The sequence below is a fragment of the Tenebrio molitor genome, chromosome 1 (genome assembly GCF_963966145.1).
Source record: "Tenebrio molitor chromosome 1, icTenMoli1.1, whole genome shotgun sequence".
In the NCBI taxonomy this organism is placed as follows: domain Eukaryota; kingdom Metazoa; phylum Arthropoda; class Insecta; order Coleoptera; family Tenebrionidae; genus Tenebrio; species Tenebrio molitor.
The window spans coordinates 5,531,390-5,556,061 of NC_091046.1; the positions used below are offsets into that span (position 1 = coordinate 5,531,390).

At 37.6% G+C, this 24,672-nt stretch overlaps 1 protein-coding gene across 7 annotated transcripts in view; it reads right to left on the bottom strand.

Annotated features, from left to right (window-relative positions):
* Nucleotides 1–24,672, bottom strand: part of sv (shaven) — a 124,340-nt gene that overhangs the window by 18,980 nt on the left and 80,688 nt on the right. For 6 of the 7 annotated variants that reach the window (XM_069052649.1, XM_069052596.1, XM_069052610.1 and 3 more), the window contains 2 exons: nucleotides 15,692–15,857; nucleotides 8,544–8,762 (listed from right to left, as the gene is read on the bottom strand). In XM_069052649.1, coding sequence (XP_068908750.1) covers nucleotides 8,544–8,762; nucleotides 15,692–15,857 — 385 coding nt within the window. The remainder of the gene's footprint in view (nucleotides 1–8,543; nucleotides 8,763–15,691; nucleotides 15,858–24,672) is intronic. The other variant, XM_069052604.1, reaches the window with a different exon arrangement.

Consider the following 24,672-nt stretch of genomic DNA (forward strand, 5'->3'; position numbering starts at 1 on the left):
AGGGGGCAGGCCGGCCCGCCACGGGGACGGAAAATAACGTTGTAAAACCCAAGCTTATCCGTCAAAATGACGCCGATATCGCACTATTAATCTCGTTTTAAATAGCAATCAGCTTGTTTCGAGGACCCTTGCTACATATGTCGCAGCTTATCGGGCACAATATGTCGGCGGGGACGATAATCCGACAATAAAACAATCGGAGGGACCAGATCATTTTTCAATCGGAGAAAATCGCAAACAAATCGGGAAAGCTCCAGGAATTTTCGAAGCACCAAGTCTGGCAGCTGAGAGGGTCCCCCAGAAGAGAATCAAGCCACTCTTGAGTGGTGAATGAGACATTAATGCCAAATTATTCAAATAAAACTTAGGTGGAAAAGAATCCAAAGAAAGAAAATATGTAATGACAAGAAAATTGCTGAAGCATTTAAAATGTGCCTACATTATGTACAGGAATATAATCGTATGTACTTTAGTTTTTATTGAGGTAATTGCCATTACTTAAAAATGAAAAATAGTAATTTATGCAACAAGTGCATAAAGTAGTGTTTTTTGCACGAATGGGAAATGGCGGCTTGTGCGAAAAAAGACCCTTTCTGCACGAGTTATCCAACGAGTTATCCAATAATTTCTCGTTGATCTGTAAGCTTGTCGGGCCCTTGTTTAATAAATGTTATTTCATCTTCAGGATTGGAAATAATCTTCCTCTTGTCTTTTATTTGGAGCGGCTTTGGGCGAACTCTGATTGGGAGCGACTTTCCGCCCTAAAAGCCTCATTGTGTGCAGTTATTCCTCGGCTGGTCCCCACACGCTCCCCTCGCTGCGGGATGATTGTGCAAATAAAATTAGAATCCTGTAAAAATCCTCGCTAACATATGAAGTCGCATCGTCCTCTAGGGGAGCCGTTTGTGCAGAGCAATGGGATGTAAGTAATTCAGCCAGCATCTGGCAAGGGCGTGTACACGCACCACTCAGTCGGTGTAATAATGTGCTTAAAGATACCGCACCCCCGCAGGCAGGGGTTCGCACTTCGACTCTCATTAGTCCTGCTGGTCCTAGATCGCAATCTGCGGAATCTATTTTTCGAGAGTGTCCTCCGGTTCGACTCCAGTCATTAGACTTTTATATTCACTTAGGCATATTCGAGGCGGAAGCGGAGCAATATAATCCCGACTCCAATAAAAGCTCTCTCGGTAAGATGGCCGCTCGTAAAGGAGGTATAAAAGTGCATCAATGTTGGCCGCGGCGCGCCATAGGACAAGGAGCTATAATCTGAAGCTCAATGAACAAGCTTAATGCGCCACTCGCTTTACTGCGCCGAGCTTTCAACCGGGTTGGGGCTTTTGTGCCGCCGCAACAGCTTTTGTGATAATAACATGGAACTGTTTCTTGGTTGTTTATGTTTTGCCCTTTTTGTTCAACACTATTTAACTGTTCAGCGCAAATCTTTGTAGATTCAAACGAACGCGGATTCGCAGGTCACGCCTCCCAAGAAAGCTCCCACCACGAAAATAACTACATATTATTATTATCACAATTTTTTCCCAGAGCTTTTCGAAGCTTTTTTTTCATTTTCGTTACCCCCTCTCTCTGCTCAACCAGGATTTGACTGTTGATAAATTAAACAAACAATTAGTGTTAACTTAGCCTCGTCTACCCCTATTCTCCAAGGGCGGCAGATTATTGTCAGCTGAGCGCCTCTTTTCACCGAAGAGTAACATACGGCGGTCCCACGGAAGCACATACGGTCGCGCTTTGGTGCTAAGTGAGACGTCATCATCTCGTTAAGTGCATTCCCGATTGCATTATTAATTTATTCTAAAACAACTTACAAAAAAAGTTCGATTGTGTGTTTGTGCTTTGCAGCTCCGGGAGTAGTGTTGTTGGTGGGGCCAAAGCTCAGGAGTGCACCTGTCCGGCCGTCAAAATTCGAAGAAAGCGGGTAGGTCTTCCTATGTAAATCTGACAGTTGGTCGAACAAGGAGTTCCTCTCCATTTTGCAGCATCGCCGAGCGAAGCGGATATCGGTTTGAGCTCGATTTCACGAATCTGAGAGTCAGCCGAGCGTTCCGGAACCGGCTTTCTTCTCTTATTGATTTTCTCCTGCTCATTCTCAACCCCCTTAGTCCCTTTCCTTGTCAAAATCCCCAGCCGACGTCTTTCTCTACGCTCTACCTTAAGGATCGGTATCAAAGTTAAAATCGCTATCGAATCGACTGTCATTATAAAAGGAGCAATCGCCGACACACAAATTAAGTTTCGGCGCGTTAAGGGATGGGGTTGAGGCAACACGCGGATGTAAATACAGCGGTTTGGTTATCATTAGCTCGATAACGGAGGGGTTTTAATTTTTAATTGGGGCTCGCCGAGAGCGATTAGAGGCGCTGCTAAATCTCTTCCTGCAAAGAGGCAAAGAGTGAACGATTTGCAAAAAATGCGGATATTTGTTGTTGGTACCGAGTGTAAATAAATAGCGGAGAGTATCAATTTTGTCAGTTTTATTTTCGCGGGAAGGAGATTTTCCGGGTGTTGCGGCAATCTAATTGACCACGTTTCGTAATTCATCAAACCATGTAGTGAAAGATCGATGCTGTCTCAGATACCACAGCACACTACTTTTTATTTTACCAGTTTTAATTTAACGTTAGACAACAAAATAATAAAGCGTGTTTTAGTATCTACAAAATTTCTAAATGTAAACTATATTTTATATAAAAAATTAATTATAAATAAAATATCTTATTATAAATAAATAATCACTGCTACTTGAACAATTGGTTTTCAACAAAATTTACTAAATCAATAAAATCACATGTGTCTATAGTTGGCGCAAGCCACTAGTGAAAGGTGATTCCAACTGTCAAAAGGTCTCAGACTCGTTTTGTTCTTAAAATGTGTGTTAAAATTATAAAAATATCACGAAAAGACACTAATAAATCTAGCTGTCATGATGCTGAAGTTCGTTAATGGCCTTCAAAGTTTTTCCATTTCGGTTTACTCCTTTCTTTCAGAAAATGAGTACCACGAAGGTACTAGGTACTTAAATTTGAGAATGAGAATAAGAAAATTTATTTTAAAATGTTGAAACTACCATAGTGAAAATGCAGTTCTTGTGATTCAGTGTGTTGTCCTGATGAAGCAGTCCTTGAGGTTATTTCTTTTTTTTTATTTAACGTAATTTTCTTTGGAAATTAATGCGCAAAAAACGTTTTCCTGTGAATCTTTGTGTCTCTTTAATCTATAGTTGCCCGTTTTGACTTTAGCTCAATATGATAAATAGAATTTTTATTCACTGCAACAAATCTTCCCAAATTCTTTTCTTAACCCAATTGACAGCCCAAAATTTTGTATAGTTGTTTTTAGAAAAGCCCTAACTGCTTGGTGCATATTTCACTGTCTGTAGACGTGTTGGATTTTCTCATGGGCTGCGACCTTGGAAATATCTGCGCGAAGGCGGAGCGATAACCAGTAAAAAATCTGCAAACGAAAACTGAAAACGTCGACTACTTTACATGCAAATAGACAAGAGAGAGACGACACTAACGTAACGAATGGCGATGTTTTCCGATCGGTTTATAGCGCTTGCGAGACCGATATTTGTCGTTGGCGCAGATATGACTCATAGCCCATAAGAAAATCCAAGACAATATTGTGCACTTGATACGAACGTGCATTTTAACCTAACACTGCCACCATATTTTCTCTTGGACACCAAAGTACCATGCATTTCTCTTAAATAAGAGAAGATCTGTATAAATAAACAAACACAGTTCAATAATCCAGGAATCCTAATTTCCAATGAAACATTTTTTCGAATATAGATTCATGATTCACTCAATCCGCCACATCCTCTAAGCGGGGTGGAAATGTCACAAGAAGCGTGTTAATCAGATAACACCTATTGTGTTGGTCTTACGTGTAAATCATTCTAACATTTTTTATAGCCCGTTAAATTCTGAATAAATTTGGTAAGGTAAAAAATTTCGGTAGGACTAATACTTTTCACAATAATGCCGTTAGAAAATGCAACCGCGCGATTAAGCAAGCCAAACGTCGCCGAAGAATTGAAGCTCCCTATTGCTGACCTGATGACTGTAGTTTCAAATTTTGATACACATATTTGTATTAAAAAAAAATGTCTTTATGATGGTGGTAAAAAAATCGAAATTACTCAATGACTGCAAAAGTTATAGACGTTCAAATTTGATTGTTGTTCGTCTTATCTTTTGGAATATCTATGTTATTGCTAGTTATTATTGATATAATTAATTTATTTTGATTTTTTAATCATCACCATTTTCATTTATACATCATATTATCATATTTTTAGAATGGTTATTCTTGCGTTATCCGGCTCGAAGGACCGAAATGATGAGCGCGATGCGACGAATAGATTGATACCTCACTTAATAATACATATTCGATTATATCTTGTGTGTTACTTGAAAAAAAATTGGTAAGTACGAAAATATTTATTGACAGTCGGTCTTGGATTTCAGATTTAATTTAAATTTATTGTGGCTGTTGATATATTTTTTTAAATGTTTACGTAAAATATTGTTGTTTCTTGAAAATTCGAATCAAATCAGTGTCAGAATCGATTCCACTATCAACCTGTCATCGACGGTTCAAATTTGATTGTTGTTCCTTTTATCTTTTGGAATATGTATATGTTATTGTTAGGCATTATTGACATAATTAATTTATTTTGATTTTTTAATCATCATTCTCATTTATACATCATACTATCGAAAAATTATTTTAGGATGGTTATTCTTGCGTTATCCGGCTCGAAGGACCGAAATGAAATGATGAGCGCAATCCAACGAATAGATTGATATATCACTTAATAATACATATTTTATTATACCGAGCGATCATTTAAAAAATAAATCGAGTTTGCTTTGGAGCCTATGCTATAGCATGGGTTGCCATAGGTAACACGCCGACTCGATTTATTTTTTAATTGATCGCACCGTATCTTGTGTGTGTTACTTGAAAAAAAATTGGTGATTATGAAAATATTTATTGTACAATCGGTCTTAGATTTCAGATTTAATTTAAATTTATTGTCACTGTTGATACATTTTTTTAAATGTTTCTGAAAACGTTTACGTAAAATATTGTTGTTTCTTGAAAATTCCAATCAAATCAGTGTCAGAATCGATTCCACTATCAACCTGTCATCGACGAGATTTCTATAGCCACTTAACAATAATCGAACCGCAACATCTCCCAGAATGGCACATTTCAACTTTTGCGTGTAACGAAATAGAGTTATCTTACCTAAACCGATATTAATTTAATTGCAATTCACATCTAATCCATGCTTTAACACTCTCATTTACTTATCAATTTCCCGTCAACCTATCAATCACCTCGACAACAATGCTGATCCGCTCGATCCTCGACTGGGATTGCCCGCCCAAGACCAGATTTCCTCCATTTCGGCTTATTTACAAAACGCCCGTTGCGCAATTAAAAAGTAATTATTTAGATAACCGTCGGCAATTAAGGGTTTGTTTTTAATTGCGATATCCGTCTGGCCATTGTTTGTATCCTCGTCGTCGGCGGAAATTTATGATCGTTCCTCGAAAATATCCCTTAATGGATAATGTCATCTTGGCCGGACCAATAAAACAAATGATAAATTCGCGACGTGAACCACCATCGCGGGGGTGTGCAGCGGGGCCAGGGCGAAGCCGGAAACGGACATGACGCCATGCTGAGTAGAAACAGCGGAAGACTACTCCAAACAATAGCTCTGCGCTCTGTGTTTTTATGTCATCGCAATTAGAACGGCGGAGATTCAGAAATACTGTTTTTCCAAGTTCTAACGATCCCCGGCGAGGTTTTTGCGGTTATATCTGCCTCGCAAATGTCATTATCTTGACTTTTTATTGCCTAAAAGGTAAAACGCTTTCTTCTGTTTCGGCGGGGGTCGCCGCGCTGATTTACGGCCCCTTAAATAATTACACAGCGACTCAAGGAAATATCACAACCGTCATCATTTTCAATACGCAATTGTCTAATATCAAACTACTCCCAGGAATAGATAATGATAATGCTCTCCGCGAAGTCCTGATTTGAATCCAATCGAGCGTTTATGGGACGAAGTATAGCTGCTGTTGTTGCACTGTTCAATTTTTAAGTAGTTAAAATACTTGGCGGGTTGGCGCAAGTAAGGGGGCGGTTTGTTAATTCGTCACGGAGGGCCGGAAAAATTGGAGGCGGCTTAATCTTCGATTACCTCGAGCCGCTTGGCGGATAATCCGACTTTTGAAAACTTTAAATGGGCAGAAAGTTCACCCCTTGGAGTGTACAAGCGAAAGCAAAGTAGCGGTCTGGCGATTCGCTTGAGTAAGCCGGGGGGAGTGGCGTATGTCCTGGAGGGGCTCTGATCGAGTGGTGATTTCTGTCGTCGGGGTAAATTATGAGCGTGTGCGGACGAGCCGTGGAAATCGCCGAGCACAACCGCTTATTAAGCCGGATTAGTCGAGGTGTTAAAACAAATAAATCAGGGAATTAATTACGACAGCCCGAATGATAAAATAATCGCCGGCTAACGAGAGGTGAGCCACGCCTTGACCCTTTCTTGAACCCTTGATTTTTCCTCCTGGCGGAATTTACTGTGATCCCCTGGCCTGGTGCATTTATTTAGAAATTGGACGAATCCCGGAGGACGACTCATAAGAACAATCAACCCTATTGGTGGTCCCCGGGGCACTCTCTCGCCTACCTTTTACAGCCCCAGCGCACCCCTCGCGACAAAACACATACGGACCATACGGACAAGTTTGCACCAGATTTACCAATTGTGCAGAGTGGGTGTGCATAATTCCACATTTTGAGAATGTTGGGGGTTAATGAGATTGTTTGGAAATGTAAAAATTCTAAAACGGCTCTATTTGCAATTTGATATCAGCAAAGTTAGGGATCAGTGGTACATTTGATACCCTTCACTACAGATGGCCTCCCTTGAAAATGAAATTAAGAAGAGAAATCATCATAACAATCCAGAGTCGGAGGGTTCCAGTGAAAAAAGTCAGGAAATTTAATGTAAAAAATTGATCTTCCATTTTGTTACCTCTTGTAAGGTTGCTGAATATTTTTTGAAAATTCCTGATTTTTTGAAAACTTATTTAAAATGGTAAAATAATGGTGCGTCTCTTAGTCCAACAAAATTTGCGTCTATTTTTTCCAAAATGCGTATACGGGGTGATTCTCAAGCCATTTTCGTCTCATCGACGACAAAGAAAAAAAATATGTGTGTTGGTATAGATGCGAAATAGAGATTCTTATTATTCTCATATACCGGGTGGAATTTTTATTTCCAAATATGCAAGTATATACAGGGTGTTAGTAAATGGTTGGGAATAAATTTCAGGGTGAATTCCTTATGAAAAATGTGACTTAAAACTTAAATAAAGATTTTCATTAAAATGAGTAGTTTTCTTAAAAAAAAAATGTATTCTGGCATATCCGTATTTTTCTGAAATACTACAATTTAATAATGGTTTAAAGAAAAAATTTAAACGTGGAATGTTGAATTTTTAGTCAGACAAATGAACTAATTAGAGAAATTCTCCAACAGTGGACTACATTTTTTTTTTTTTTTTTTGAGAAAACTACTCATTTTAACGAAAATCTTTATTTAGGTTTTAAGCCACATTTTTCGTAAGGAATTCACCCTGAAATTTATTCTCAACCATTTACTAACACCCTGTATAATTTGTTATTCATATTAAGTACATTCCAACAATTACTAAGCGTTTTTGACCTCATATGTATTAAGAGTTTTATGCTTATTTTTTATCATAGAATCAGCCCTGAAAGTTTGTCGATGTAATTCTGATACACCCTGTATATACGATAAAAGTTAAAATGTCAAAAATTAAATTTCTTCGTGATGATTTAAAGAAATCAAGATCTTCTGCATTTTTACTTTGTCTTTCCACAGAAACAAAGCTTCACCGCGTGTCGGTAAGGTGCGAAGCAGAGATTTCCAGTAAGCCCTGTTCTATTTAGAATACGGTCCAGAGCGCCAAGATTCCCAGTCTTTTTCCCACTTCCCGGCCAACATTTTTTAAGGAAAAACAAAACAATCCCCTCAGCCGGGGCACGTACATTCGATTTTCCCGGCCCGCCCCCCGCCACCTGTCAACCGCCGGTAGATCTGTTCAATGCGTCGCATTCAATGCACTTTTTCTCTGGATTCGTTGGCATTTGCAAATTGGTTAGGTATTGAAACCCAGGTTGAGTGTATAGATCGCTGAGGGTAATTTATTATAATATCAAAGTGAACATAAAGAGCCACTCAACACCAGCACAATCCATTTGAAACAATCGTGCAATCATAGCCACCCCCCTATTATAACGCGCAGATAACATCGAGTAGGCCGGGCGTGTTGGGGGCCGATTTGACACATTTAATTTGACCGGGGGTCCCGCGGGATGTGTCCATTACTACATATCAGTACCCCACACTTGTGATTAATAAAATAACAGATGCAAGAGAGGCACCCCTTACAGCACACTGGACTTACCTATTTATCGATGAAACACTAGGTACATTGTCTTGAGAGCAAATGCCTTCGGCTAAAAGTCTATCACGGATTTCCCAGGCGAACATCGTCGGGTTTTCCCTTTTGTAGTTGGCTATGGCGTCTACTACCGGGGGTGTCGCTACTTTGGGTTTGGAGCCGCCGATCACACCTGCCTTAAAGCTACCCGTTTCGTAATATCTGAAACACAAACCATTCGCCCTTTTAAATATTAAGAAAACCAACACAAATTTGCAAAGTTCACAAATTCACATGTATACTACGAGCGCGCTACACCACAAAATGACTTTTCCTAAAGGAATCCACTACAAGACAACTACTTCTGATACACGTGTCCGCGATTTAATCTCTTAATGACTTCGGTATCATCACCATTGGATTCTCACGAGCGCGCTTTCAGTCAGTCACAGATTGACGCCTCAAAAAAATCCAATTAGACGATTGAAATATTGGTGGTTTTTCGAGATTCAAGCCGATGATAATGCGCGAGATTTCACGCGCCTTGCACACGAGAAAAATCAAAATCGGATACAATAAAGAACGTAACGTGACGTAGCGTTCAAGACTAATTAATTAATGAAAATGTGAGTTAAACAAATAGAAAAAAAATCGCCTCTGGATTGTTGTCAAACAGATCGACTCTGACATTTAGGCTTGTCATTGCACTACGTTAATTACACTCACTTACGAAAGCGGTCGTCAGATATCGATAAATCCCAGTTTGATGAATTTACGTTTATTAATTATTATACGACTCATTAACGTTGCGTTACGTTTTAATGCCCACATATTGTACCTTCACATCTTAAATTATTGGACTGACGTGACAAGTGCAGTTGCGAAAATACTCGTAAATAGGTACGTACACCTATAATTTAGCCGTAAACGTAGAGATTACTTTTTTCAGGACATAAAACTTAAGCTTAATGCGCCTTAATTTGACAGAAAGTTGAACACAGATTAATTACTTAACCATAAACCTTGTATTTTTTATTTAACATTATTATTTTTATTATTATTATTACATATTATGATCGGGTGTGCGTTCAAATGAAATCCTGGGCTGGGAAGGCGTTGGAAACCGTCAATTGTTGTGCTTTTTTAAAGCGTAGATTAATTGGAGCATGTTGACAGCTAACCTAAAATTTAGAACCAAAAAACTCTTTCTTTTTTTCTTTCTCTGCAATGTTTTACATTAAAAATAGGATAACTTAACGATTCCTATTCTCGAAGCAAATATCTAAGAGCACACTGTGCTGCAAACAATCATGTTCATTTGTGTCCCGATTAAACATAAACGGCGGGAAATTCAAACTTTACACTGTTCTAAACGGTTTAATTTTTCCAGCCCAGGATTTATTCAAAACTAGAAACTGTGAAAAAAAGAAGAGAAAACAACTGTTTCAAGCTCCAATTAAGACATTTTTGGGGGCACTCGTGCAGCTGTCAAAAAATGTCACGTGCTCGTGATGTGTTGGAGATGGCCCAAGTAGTTTGTCGTCGTGAGGAGAGCGTGAAGGCGTTAGAAAAGTGCAAAGTCGGCAATCAATAAGAGAAGGACGGCAACAAATCTGCTTTATGTCAATGTAATATAATCCTGCTAATGCAACGCTGCAAAATATTATGATCCCAGGAGTATATCCAAACCCCTTTATGACAGGATCGGTCCTGCTAATATAGTGTAACTGAATTACAGCAGTAATGTGATTCAGTTATATATGTGGGTTCACCGTGACGAATTTATATTTTGCATCGTTCGACCAGGGCTTCCTAATGCGACCAGTAATGGAATTACATTTATTAATAATGGGGGATGATGCGGTTTTTAATTAAATTCCGAATAATTCGGGGCGTTCGGATTTCGGTCGGCGTTTTAATTGTCATCGTTAATATTGTTATTGAGCAACGGAATATGTCTGTATTGCATTAAAACGGGCAAGAAAGATGGCCGGCCGTAAACGCACTGGTCAATGGGATCTATCCATGCATAACTAAGTGGTAATTAGACGAATTTACCGCTGAATGACTTTGGAAATAAACCTAAATGGCCGTACATAAATCCGTAGTGGTGGCATAACGAGTGTCGGGAGCAAATTTCGCGAATGTTGAAATAATATGGAGTCTTGACAAATGCATCCACTCCTCAAAGTAATGCCCTACACATGTAACACACATCAAGGCGGCGTTGTAAATTCTTCACACCAACACATGCGAACAGTTAACATATGGATAGTATAATAGGAGCATTGAGGTGTATTTCTGGTGGAGACGAACATAACGAAGCTTCTGCATTTTTTCAGGGTCGCGGCACACACCAATTTTCAGGGCGAGAGATGTGCAAGATGTGGCAAAGTCTCACACGGCAACAAGAAATCCAGATTGAAAAAAATGTGATGCCAACAAGCGAAACAGATCTCAACCCTATCAAGTATCAAGTAAGTTTTCAAAGACTGCTAAATTTATGGAATGTGGAAGATTATTTTATTATCTACTGTGTATTTAAAGAAAATTTAATTTTAATCGTTATTGCAATAAAATTTTGCAAGAATTTATTTGATTAATTGAATTTTTACAGAATCCAAATATATCTATAGTCGAGGCCAACAAACAGTGAAAGGTGACCCGAAGAGTCAAGTTCTGCGACGACCAGTGCATTGCATTAACCTATGTCACTTTCGAGAGGATTGTGACATTAATAACATTTGTTTTGTTGATGCAAGATGTAGCAGAAGCTCACAGTGCGTTCGTGAAAAAATTAATGAGCAAGAACTCTACGAATCGTTGGTTTGTTTAGAGATTCTGATGTTTTTAAGCGATGCCGAGAAATCTAGAAATGGATTTAAAAATTAATAAATAAACGTTTTGCAATATTTCCGTCGCAAAAAAGAATCTTTGGGTTTATTGGAAAGATAGAAAAGGATGTTTTTAAAAAGAAGACAAATATTTAGAGCAACAAATTGTGAAAGGTGATAAAAAGGTAAGTGAGATAAAAATGTAAATATGGCAAAATGTATGGATCTAATTTACTGTATGATTTTTTGTTTTTGTTTCTTTTTGGTAAATTTTTTATGGACATTTTTATTTACTGTTATGAATCAAAATGACTAAACAAACATTCTAATATAACATTTTAGCGACAACATGAAAAACAGAGAAAGGGAATTAAAGATAAGAGAAAAAAGAAAATTACGTTCTGATTTTTATAAAATAGTGCCTATATATTTTTTTATCATAAAATAGAATAAATTTATAATCGAAGCCAACAAACAGTGATAAGTAAATTCCAGAGAAATTTGATAAAAACCTACATTTTAATAATTTCACCTTTAAAAGAGAAAATCAAAAAAGACTGGCTTCAAAATATTTAGACATTTTCTGTCTAATAAATAAATAAATAAATAAATAAATAAATAATATGCATAATTGTATTTTGATATCTTATCCTGTTTTAGCCGAGAGACGTGAATGGTATATGATGAACTGGCCATTAAGTGGACCGGATCTGAATCTCATTAAACCTTCATTTTCAAAAATGTCTTCGATAAATAAAAAACTAAAGTAATTGAAGGAAGCGCCTGAATTAATCGTGAATCTAAAAAAGCAAAATAATACTTGAACTAAGTACCTATAAAATGAAAATAAAAGGAAGTAATAAAGAAACAGGCTCAATGTTCTTTACAAAGGGTTTTAACGAAATATGATAATAACAATAAATGATTGATTATTATTGTTATGATAAAGTTAGTAAGCGCTGAGTGCCAAAAAATAAGAAAAGGAAAAGAGAGTTCACAGACAATGGCCAGCAAGAAGGCCAGAGCTGAACCTCGCGGACCACCGCTGGTGGAAACATATACCTGTGTGCATTATGAGAAACTCAGCTCAAATCGAATTCTCATTCACGAGATGCATCCATTGTCGTAGCGTTGAAAGTCCCGATTAAATAAAAGCGAAATTTCTTGGTGGAACTGCAATGACGGTGTTCCCGGAGCTTAATTGGTATTCCATGAATAACAACTGTATCAATACATCTCGGTAGCGTATCCATTACGCTAGAAAACCATTGTCATTGGGATTGATCTGGTTAGAGAGTTCTCCAACTTGAATATAGAGACACAAAGTCGTAATTATGCAGGTTAGTTAGCTGAATAAGATAGAATCTAAAGACGGCGTCCCGAAAGGCCCCAGCTTTTGTATCATTTTTACGAGCAGCGGGTAACTAATTACAAAACAAGACAACCGTAATCGGTTTATTCTTGTTCGTTAGCGGACGCGGTAGGTACGGTCAATATTATTATTGATAAATATTTGTTAATTGAAAAAAGTTATTAGATTAGCGATTTATCTAATGACTTTTAATAACGCCGGACCGAGACCGTTAACCGGGGCCAGTTGTTGTTGTCTCACAGTTACTCGTCTAATTTATCAACCGAACCATCTTTAATTTAGGATCCTCGTCTACCATTTTCACCAACTAACTGTGCTTTCAGCGAAATAAGAAGAAAAGCACCACTACTGCCAACCGTTAAACTAATACCAGCCTGTTACCATCTACGATTAATAACGCTATTAGCATAATGACCGGTAACGTAAACGGTTGTCAGGATTGACAGGGTGTCGCTTTTGACAAGAGATTTTTTGCCGATCCGAAACAAGCACCGATTAAGTTACACTGAATATGGAAATATTGAAATGGACCTTATTAAAGTTGACGTTACGCCAAATTTGACATGGGTACGACATGGATATCACAGGTGCGCCACTTTTCCACCGACCACCACCAAATACCAATGGATTTATAGAATGTGCACACGAATGCAAATTAGCAGAGCTGGATATTTTACAAGAGTCGTGCATTAGGATTTCTTTTATTCTCGTTTTGCGATAGTTGTTGGTTTTATTGTGCGGAATAATCGCATAAATAATTATCTTTCTATCTATTATCTGTTTGTGGAGTAAATCCGGAACAGATGATAGATGCCCTTGCATTGAAGAAAGATCAATTTATTCACACGCGTACGTGAGCAAAGGCAATTATTAGCGTTTAGTTTATTGCGTCGGATGGTGCAGGACGAGGAGGCACAGCGGAAATGCAGTCATTTACTGCATGGCAAATAAGTAGGTGGGGAATGGACAAGATCAAAAATTGAGATGTTCTAAAATTGGCACAGACGAGAGATTTACCAATCAACCATGAAAAGTCTATTTTTATTCGTTTTCAACATGATTTTTTAGAGGCGTTGGATTCTCTCATGGGCTGTGACCTTGGAAATATCTACGCGAAGGCGAGTGAAAAATCTCGTAACTCCAAAAAAACGAGACAGAGAGGGCACTAACGTAACGAATGAGAGCGATATTTGTCGTTTGCGCAGATATGACTCATAGCCCATGAGAAAATCCAACACCTCTACCTCCGTTAGTACCTACTTGTCTAGGAAAAATTTTCTTTGCAGACATTTTTCATTTAGTGAATTAATCTGGCATAAAAAATAAAGAATAAGAAATCTAGCATAAAAAATAAAGAATAATAATTCTTTAATTGCAGCAACAAAGATTGCCACCATGAAATCATCAAGTTGGAAGACAGAAGAAGAGTAGAAATTTAAAGAGTCATGAACTGGTATCGTGGCAAGGGCGGTAAAGATCCCTAAATTCAAATAAAGGGGCTTCATATTTTTAGCCATAAAGTTATCAAGATAAAAGACACATATCTTCACTCTTCCGTCAAAGAACGTAGAAGCTACGAGAAAGAACACAAAGAGAGGAAACATTTCTAAAAAGCTTAAAAATCCATGGATTTTGATATTGTGAGAAAAAAAATCTACTCTTAACGCAGATAAGGTGGAAGAAATTTTCCGCCAAGCCTGATTCTTTAAAAATTAAATTAAATAAGGGTAAAGGGTATCTTGGAAAAGAAGTCAATAAATATGAAATTTTTCCCAAGCAAATCTTTGAAAGCATTAGGGTAAAAAAGCTCTTTTTAGTTGGCATCATCAATTCTGGTCGAATTCGATGGGGACATTTACGCCAATTACATAAAAATAGAAGCCGGTGACAAATTGTGCAAAGCTCTTTGTAGAATACGATAGCGTTGTCTGAAGCCGGCACCCCACCGGAGCCACCCTCCGCAGCAAGTTGTCAACACAATGTCAAATATTCATCGTGGTCGCCGTCGATTGGGATATGCAATTTTCATGTAGTTTTTTCTGGTCACGTGTCCGTTATTGAACACCCAGAGACAGAGCACTCGGAAAGCACAGCGGCCGCACTAATAGAATTAAGTGCTTTTGATTATTATTTTGACGTGTTTCTCGCCTAAGCCGGCATTAGATCATAATTTAATTCCTTAATGTTTTGTAACGTGGTCGCGGCCGCCATAACGAATCGAATTAAGGATTACGATGATTGATTTCCACTAGGTGTAACCGGTGGAATTCCGCACTCGCAACGACTTCCCCGCGAGGGGTTAAATCGTCGAAAACGGGGCCGCTCCTGGACATAAGTTCGCAGCGGCGGTCGTCCCTGAAATGATAAATGCACCGTCCCCATGCGGTCCTCGCTCCCATAAAATAAGCTCATCTTTTTTGGGAAGCGGCCACTAAAAAACGGGAAAACATTACCAGCAGGTCGCATGATCGTGTTAGTTGCGCCTGCTGAGTGCCGCCGGAACAGGGAAACGGCCGGGGTGACCCGGAGTCGGGAGGGTGGAGGATAAAGCGGGATGAAGGCGCACACTGCCGCCGATAAACTGTAAGGAAGATTCAGGACGAATTGGGGGTTATGGGGTTTTTGTTCCCGAGATGAGCGGCTTCGAGGCGATTTTTTTAATAAGACCCGACCAAAACTGTCAAATGGAAAAACGAAAAAATCTTAAGACGTACAGATTTTTCTGGACAAGAAGTTACACTCTAGTACAAGAAGTAAATGTTATTAGAGCATGTTCAAATCGAGAAGTACATGGGCGGTCCTAGAATTCACGTGACAACCAGTTACGCTCGACCCCACGGGATGTGTACTTCTTTTTTGACCGCGCTCTACCAGCTCTTGAAATAGATATTATCGCACGATATGATTTGATTTTTTTTTGATGTGGGGTGAAAAGGAGTGCCCGATGGGCGCTGTAGCCTATTTACCTGGACAAAATTTTGGAGACGCAGCCGTGGGAGACCCTCAGCTGCCTCGAAATATCACAGGGCCGGACTCCGTTGTGGGCTAGCTCGACTATCCTCTGCCTGACCACATCCGGCAGTGGCCTACCGTTAACGAACACTCCACCCAACTGATTGACGCCCCCGTGACCTGAAACAACATAAACAATCATGTATTAATAAACGCGTTGCACAACGCAACGTAGCGCAGCGGCCCACGTGCGAATTTTTGTTTTGACGCGTGGATTTTTCCAAATCGGCTTAATTAAATTGTGGTCTTTATTTGGCGCCGTTGTTTGCCAGTAATGCCGTATTTATGCGCAACAGATATAACATGGCAATAACAATAAATATTGGCACTAAATAAATCGTTACAGGCATGACTACCTCCGCTTTTATTTAATAAATACCACACTTAAATTAGAAGTACTGTTGCAAAAACACGTATTTATGGTACAATTAAAAAATTTATTTATGATATCTGCTGACTGATATAAGTGGTTGTGCTCTCGCGGGAACATTGTTGCCGCGAGTGCCGCGATATTCGCGGATCAATCCGCCATTTTGTCGCGAATCGCAATCACGTAATTTATGCGACGTTTCGCAACTTTACGACTTGTCATCGGGGACAAACACAATTGTCGTTATGACCACCGGTTCAATGAAAACTAATTAATGGAATAATTGCTTATTACTTATTGATTATTAAAATGATTATTGTTTTTCAGCTCCGATTAAGCAACGGACTTTCGAACATGAGGAAATTGAACAATCTGAGGCCTTCTCCGCTATTAAATTGCGACACTGAATATTCATCATTCGCGTTTTTGATGCGAAACTGTCGAGGCATCCGGTTTTTTGGAAAAAAATTAATTTACAGGAGCGGATGGAATCGACACTGCGGAGTTCTCGAAATAAACTCACCAATTGAGTAAGAATGCTAGGAGGTAGCCAAGGTCACCAAATGTGTTAACACTAAAATCACCTTGTAAGTCGTAAATTTATTCAATTAGTGGGGATATTTTCCCAGCGCGCATTATTTATGACGCGGGCTGTACACAGCGAGCTGCTAATTCCAGGATTTTTGCGGAGGAAGCAAATCAAGCAACAGAAAAGAAGAAGATTTGCTGCTTTTACATTTACTACCAAGATACAGAGTAATCGCCGCTATTATACAGGTGTCTTAAAATTATCGTATTCCGAGTTCGGGGCTTAGTAGGGGACATCCTGTTGACCAAGTAAAAATGTTTAAAAAAAAATGCTGTCACTTTGAAAAAAATATCAAAGTTGCCAATATTTGTTCAAAAGTACCTGATTAATATTCTAGCTATGTTGTACTTCCACTTTGAACAAAAATTGGAAAAATAAAACTTTTATTTTTTTGAGATAAAGCTGTTTTTTCAAGAAATGTCTTTTCATTTATATTTTAATATATTACATAATCATCCTCAACATATTTCAAAATGAATGTCAACCATTTATATTTTTTATGTGAAGAAAACACGATGAAAAGTTTGAACCTTCAGACCCATATATCTTCGTAAAGACCCCCCTATATTTTTTATTTTATTTTTTCGAGACCCCCGACTTGGTATATGTTAATTTTGCGACACAGATAGATAACATTTGTTTGTAAATTGTAAAATGATTCCCGGTTAGTAATTAGTTATTTACATTAGAGTACGGTAGGGGTATTTTACAGCGCGAAAATTAGATTTTAGGTGCGAGGCGAAGCCGAGTGCCCTGAGTAGTTGAGTGGTGTGCACATTTTCATCAAGAGATAGAATTCTGTTATATTGCTTTTGATAAAAACTCACTTAAAAATTTGATTTTGACCTATGAAATTGTAGTTGGAGCGTTTCTTGCGGCGATAAAAAGATATCTAATTTCATTCGTATTCGCGGAAAAAATTTGCTAAAAATGTGTGAAATGAAATAAACCAAGTATTATATTTGGACACCTGCAGTCAAAAGAGACATCGAATCCAATTTAAAAATAACAGGAATCTCCGAAAACGGTTTCTCCACAATAGCCCCGATAGTAACTCTCTTCTTTGATTAAACTAGGTGGCTGGCAGTTATTCAGGATGTGACCAACACAAAAATCCGAATTAAAATATTATGTTCCATTGAGCGGTGACCCCATAACTCGAATGAAAATTAAGCATTATCCATATAAAATACAATCTAAATACCATTGAGAAAATTACAGTAATCACAATCCAGCAGTGACGAAACTTTCATTGCGGTTAATGTGTAGCTGGCAAGCCAACAAAAACCCACCAGACAAACACCGTCGAGTCCGAGAAAATTTAGTGCCCAACCCTATTGATTTTTGGTATTCGCTGGAAAAGTTTGCCCACACTGAATAATTTATGGCAATTGTCGTCCCGAATACTAAAAAGTCCGTGATAACAACATTGTCGCAGCGTCGCACTTGCAGCCGAGATAACGGTGCAGTCGGGGAAAAATGCATCGGGAGAGTGTTGATAACCGAGACACCACGTATTGTGGAGGAGAGAAATACGGGTCAGCCTAACGGAAATACAAAACGAGGCTGATATCTATCCGATTTTTGTGTGATTTTATGCGTTCGCCATTTGCATCGGTGCATTCTGCATCTACATGTTAATTAGCTGCGCCATCAATGGAGGATGATAGCGTAATAAATATGGCGGCGGCGGCGAAAAAACCGCACTTTATAAGCCTCCACATAAAACGAAACTATTTTAATTAAATGCCAAGACTTGGTATGCCGGCGCAATAATTTCGGTCCAGATAGGGCATCACAATCGATAATGCCGGATACAGGGGATAACGCCGCAAATACATCAATTTTACCAGAAAACAATAGTTTCCACCACTATGCACGTCCACCTGAATGGAAGCAAATAAAATCGTTGGCGGATTTAAACGATAAAAAGCCGCAAATAATAATTTATATCGAAATCAACGCTGTTATTCAATTGTGGATCATAAATCAGGTTTATTGCTGGCAGTAATTAGTATAAGCCCGTAATTGATTGTTTGAACCTTAATGCTGATTTATTACAAATATCGAATCATACGTAAGTACTCTCCGTGAGTGCATTAATAAGCCGAGCGTAATTGAGCACGAGTACCACACAAAAATTCATTATTTTTTTTGGAACAAACTACAGGGTGGGTCGATTTTATGGCCGTCTGATCTCTCCAACCATAAATACTGTTATATGGGTTTGCTGGTTCTTGCAAATTTTAAAGCAGGAACATAAAACCAAATAGGTACCATAACCCGGATAGTAGTCGTACCGTGTGGGTGTCGAAGAAAACACTATCAAGTTTCTTAGATGAAATAGAAAAGAAAGAAAGAAGAGAAGAAAAAATAAAATGAAAGCTGCTTTTATAGGTGGTGGATTTTCTCGTGGGCTATGAGTCATATCTGTGCAAACAACGAATATCGGTCTAAGTAGGCGCTACAAACTCAAAGGAAAACATCATCAGTCGTTGGTATCGTCGCTCTCTCGCACTCGCGCAGATATTTGCAAGGTCACAGCCCATGAGAGAATCCAATTCCTCTACTAAGAAAGAATCTAAGAACATAAAATGGTGAACTAAATTTGAAGAGAAGAAAGGCGGGAGTTGACAGAAAAGGAATTTAAAAAGAATTACAAAAACCAAGAAACTATTGCAACAAAAAAGAGGGTGAGGGAAAAAGTACTAGTCAAATAGTGTATTTTGGAAAACACAGAAAATTTGGTAAAGCAAATATTTATGTAAATTCGTGTTTAATTGAAGCAAACAGCCTGCTAAAATGGAGAGAGAAACAATGAAATTTAGCAAAAAAAAAGTGTAGTGGAAAGGAGAGAAAGGAGAAACAGTCCGGCTTACAAAATCGCTAAAAAATGCGTAGTTTGACAACACACACTTCTGTTAAATCGCTTTCATTAAAGCGAGCTCGCTTTGGGCAATTTATAAGAGGGAAACAGCCCGGCACGTGACCGCCACGTGACTTTCGAACGATCAGCGGTTGTCACTAAGTGATAAAGTGACTCCCACAAAAAATAATATGACCATAATTTAGACGGATTCGCCGTGACAGGCTTCAAAGAGGGAAGAGGAAATCCATTCTGGAGCGGAAAGCAAGAATACAATTTAAAAAAGCTCCGAAGGGAGCCGGCCAAGACATTTTAATATCCCCCGACTGATTTTTGTTCAACTTTGCGATGGCTATCGCGGCGGAGAGTCATCGCAGAAAATGATCCGGCGGCAACAACAAAGACGCCGTTTACCGAATATCGCTAATTGGCGGTGTAGCGGGGTCGCTCCGGCAAGAATGCGACTAGTGCGAGTAAATATTGGACACGTAGCGAGGAGGAAGTGCGAGTCGTTGTGGTTTCGGTGCAAAAGAAACACATTCGGTAGCTGAATGTTTTCAATAGATGGCCTCGAGCGGATCGTGCCACTTGCTAAAAACACATTATTACGAAATGAATCGCCTTTTACTAAATGTCAACAATTAGTACTGATGAAAAAGACCGAATGGAAGTGAGGTCTCACTAATAGGCTTCTCGAGAAGAAAACTTGAGAAATGGAGAGAGCTCATTTTAAAGCTGAAGAGTACCTAGGTACTACAGACATTTGAATTTTTGTCAAAACAAATATTTTGAGCGTTCTAGATTGCAGTGACAATTTCTCTGAAATTCTAAATCGTCATTAAAGATCGATTCATTGTAAGTACTCTCCGTGAGAATCTGTAATTATTGTACCGAGCACAAGTACTACATCAAAACTTTATAATTGTGGAAGAAACATTCTAGAGGGACTACGTTTTGTCATCGTTATGGATTGATCACTCCAGCCATAACGCTACCTCAGTGTTGGCGGTACTTCCACATTTCAAAGCAATAAAAAGAACATAAAATTAAATATGTAGAAAGGCCGTAACCTGAATAGTAATAGTGTACATACATGTGGGCTGAATAGATCTAATGATAGTTTTGTCTCTATTCTTTCTTAGCTCTATACCTTCTTCTTGAGAAAAAAGGTTTTAAGGTACTACACCTGAATGACGTTCCCTTGACAATTCACACAGATTTTACGTAGGAATTCATTTATTTTCTTTGGAAAATGAAGAATACAACGATGGTGGTCTACATTGTAGTACCTAAGTACCACTAAAATCTCAAATCTCATGATATTTGAAGGAGACTTGTACTAAAAAATACAAAAATAATCAAATATTGGGTGTTCATTTAAATTTATCCTCAAAGTTGGCGTTGAAGAGCTGATTGTGAACGCACCACAGATTCCAGATCACGGGTTAGCTATTTAAATGCGTTCAAATGAAAACCTGGGCTGAGTAGGCGTTGAAAAAACAAAACCATTTGGAACAGAAGTTTGAATTTCCCGCCGTTTGACGTGAATGACGAATGACATTTGTTTATGTTTAATTGGCACATGATTGAACATGTTTATTTTTAACAAAGAATGCCCTTGGATATTTGCTTCACGAATAAGAATAGTCAGTTATCCTATTTTTAATGTAAAACATTGCAAAGAAAGAAAAACAACAGAAAGATTTTTGTAAATTTTAGGTTAGCTGTCAACATGCTCTAATTACAACTGTCAATTTACACTTTAAAAAAGCAAAACAATTGACCGTTTCCAACGCCTTCCAAGCCAATGATTTCATTTGAACGCCCGATATAACCTCACTTTTTGCGTTGTTTGTGTTTTTACTCTGCAAACTGACGAGTGTTTAATTAATTTTACCTACATTGCAAAATCTTCAGTTCTGCAAAAGTTTGGTGATTTAACGACAGTGTAAAAGGATGGTGCTCTTTATTTTGCCCCCATTTTTTCTCTTTTGTATAAAATTTTACAGCCTACAGCTGAATTTCTGAAATATCATATTGAATGCATTAATTTTTTCAAAGAAAGCACTAAACACTAATAACTTGAATGTGCAACAGAATAGACCAAATTAGAAGGCAATTACCAAGATAATAAACAATACAATAAAATGAGAACATTAAAGTTTATGGCAAAAATATACATTATACTCTTCTACCTTTCTCTAACCATAAATTCGAATTTATTTCGATAAAACAGAAACGTATTTTGGGTATTTTGCCCAATGTGTTTGTCCAGCACCAACGAAAACTTATGCATATTTTTCATGATTGATTCGATTGATTTGCACATTTTCTACAATCCGAAATTTCCTACGTGTGAGAGTCCCATTTGGGGTGAGGCTAAGAAAGTCCCGCTCCTGCACGCGCATCCTGGCAGGAGCGCGGGCTGCGTGCAGCAGGACCCATCCGGGTCAAATAATTTATCATTGAACCCGGCGTTTTGCAGAGTCATGTGATAGCTTCGGCGGTTACAACAATTAGTGTCCTCGGAACCGACAGTTCATTAAATGTAAACTAGTTTTACAGATTTTTATTTAGTCCTCGAGTCGGAATGTCATTCTGGAAATGGATATTGTCAGCGGATTAGTGGAAATGAAAATGGTTTCAATCGGGTTTTTTGCCTCAGCCGCAAGATTTACAACGGAGGAGGAGGCGACGGGAATTCGGTCAGAATAAAAGGGCAATTTACTGTTACGGCTAAAAATAAGAACAGATGCATTTTAAATAATGAAACTCTAATATTCCGTACTACGAATAATAATTCGAGCGAGTAGCGGTACTCCATTGAAAAAATTGATTCGTTTTTTTGACGGCGCTCAGACCAAATCGAATCTCGCCTCATGAAAATTTCTCAGGCCACGTGCAATGTTTGTTGTAGCGTCACGTGTTGATGAATAACAAAATTAATAAATGTGATGAAAGATCGAAAGATAGAGAGTATGGCGAAAGAACTGATCGGAACTGTTTCGCAGTTTCTTCTAAACACAATAATTCTCGTAATGGGCACTTTCGAAACGGCTCGTTATGATGTAAAGCGTAAGACATTTAAATTTCGTTCTGTTAGTTCTGGTAAAAGGAAAAATTGTACATATTCATCGTTACTCAATGAAAAGAAATTATCAATCGAATCGAAGAAATTCGTTAAGATAATGTGACTCAGCACTCCGGTAACTGTTATGGTTATTTCGGACAAACGAAATTTTACGTTTCTAAAACAACAAAAACAACAGGACAAGGTTGTACCGGTGTTGCGAGGCAATTTTCCAATCTTATGTAACTGCAAAACATATTGAAGCGGCCAAAAATTTAATCGACTGGGGGAAATACCATTAAATTTTATTAAAATTTGTCAAGGCTGATAAACACATCATCTTTTCAAATTTTTCGTAGTTGAGAGGCTAAACAATTTTCAAATGTGCAACACACAATACTAAATCTTTCGTTTTGAATTGTGGAGATGACACATACGTAGGAAGTGAATAATTTGGCAAGACACAAAATAGTTAAAGTACATCTAAAGAATGAGGAAAAAAATGTAGATTAATGTTGGTAAATAATGTTAGCTTGCAACATGGGACTAATAAATAAAAATCTAAAAAAAACCTATAATTTGAAGTTTTAGCAAACGGCACAAGACATTTTTGTTAAGGAAAGATGGTGAAATAATTGTTACAGCGTTTTTCTCTTTTGTCAATTGTATTTTACTATTTCTCAAAACTATTTCATATTTACGTCACTCTGACATTTAATAGAGATAGAAAATAGTTTTGGGGAATAGTGAAATAAAATTAACAAAAGAGGAAAACCAAAAGGAAAACAATGTGAACAAAATCAAATCAAATCTAAGGAATACATTTTTTATAGTACTTAATAATTCGATTTACAAATTTTAGCAATATTTTTCCAAAAAATAGTAATACACATTCTTTTATTTAATTAAAAAATTTGTTTGCTATTCTGCTTTTGACAAAGATAGACAAACTGACAAAAACTACCAAACAAGGAATTTATAATATTTTGAGAATTTAAAATATGTATGTATTTTGATTCCAAATACCGGGTGAGTTAAGTTTTACCGCCCTCACGATTAAGCCTATTAAAAAATTAGTAAAAATTACGAATTTTTGGGGTTACATTGCCTTGATATAAGACTTCAAATGTGTGTGATCAATTTTCTCTTATCACTTAATTCAGAGCCATAAAATAAAAAAAATCGATTTTGACCAAAACAATTTTTTTTGTGCACGCTCATAATTCACAATTAATTCAAATAGCACATTTATGAAATTCGCATCAAAAGAAAATTATACGTTTTTGAATTATTCCAATTTTAACATTAAGAGCGAAAAATGACCAAGATTTACAATTGCAGTGTCATAAATAAATATCTCATTGTTGGGAAACATCTGTTGACCACTTTTCTAGTAATTCTTAAGTCCCTAAAGCGTACCATAAACATTAAAACACAATCTTTACCTGTTTCATTAAAAATTTTGAAATTTCTACAGACTGTTCTACTGTAATACACAATCATTCCTGAATTTTTTGAGAATTTTAAATTGATTAGAAGTGGGTGTTTTCGCTCGGGCGGTAAAACTTAACTCACCCGGTACAAATAATTTCAATGAAATCGAAAAAGGAGATTTGTAGACAAAATATTGCTCACTACTTTACAAATATCCACTATAGAAACATACAGTAAAAGTATATATCTCAGACTACATAGAATAATTTTTTCGAAGCAAATATACAGGGTGTAATAAAAATGGGCGGAAATATTTAAACACGTTTTTGGTTTTTTGAAAAACATAAGGATACATGAACAAATGACATGGCAATTTAGACAACAAATTGTGGATGCGCCACTGTCTTGGTTTCATAGTACTTTTATTCAATTCAATATAATAATAATTATTGTGGCATCAATGCTATTAGGAAGTGTCAACCCTGTCATTAGAGATCTGCAATAGAATATTAGTTGCTTGGTGCGGGTTGAAAAAGTTCTGTTGATTTTCTCTCTTTTTTGCGTTTTTTTTTTGTCCCTTGTTTTATCTGTACTTTGTGTTGACCT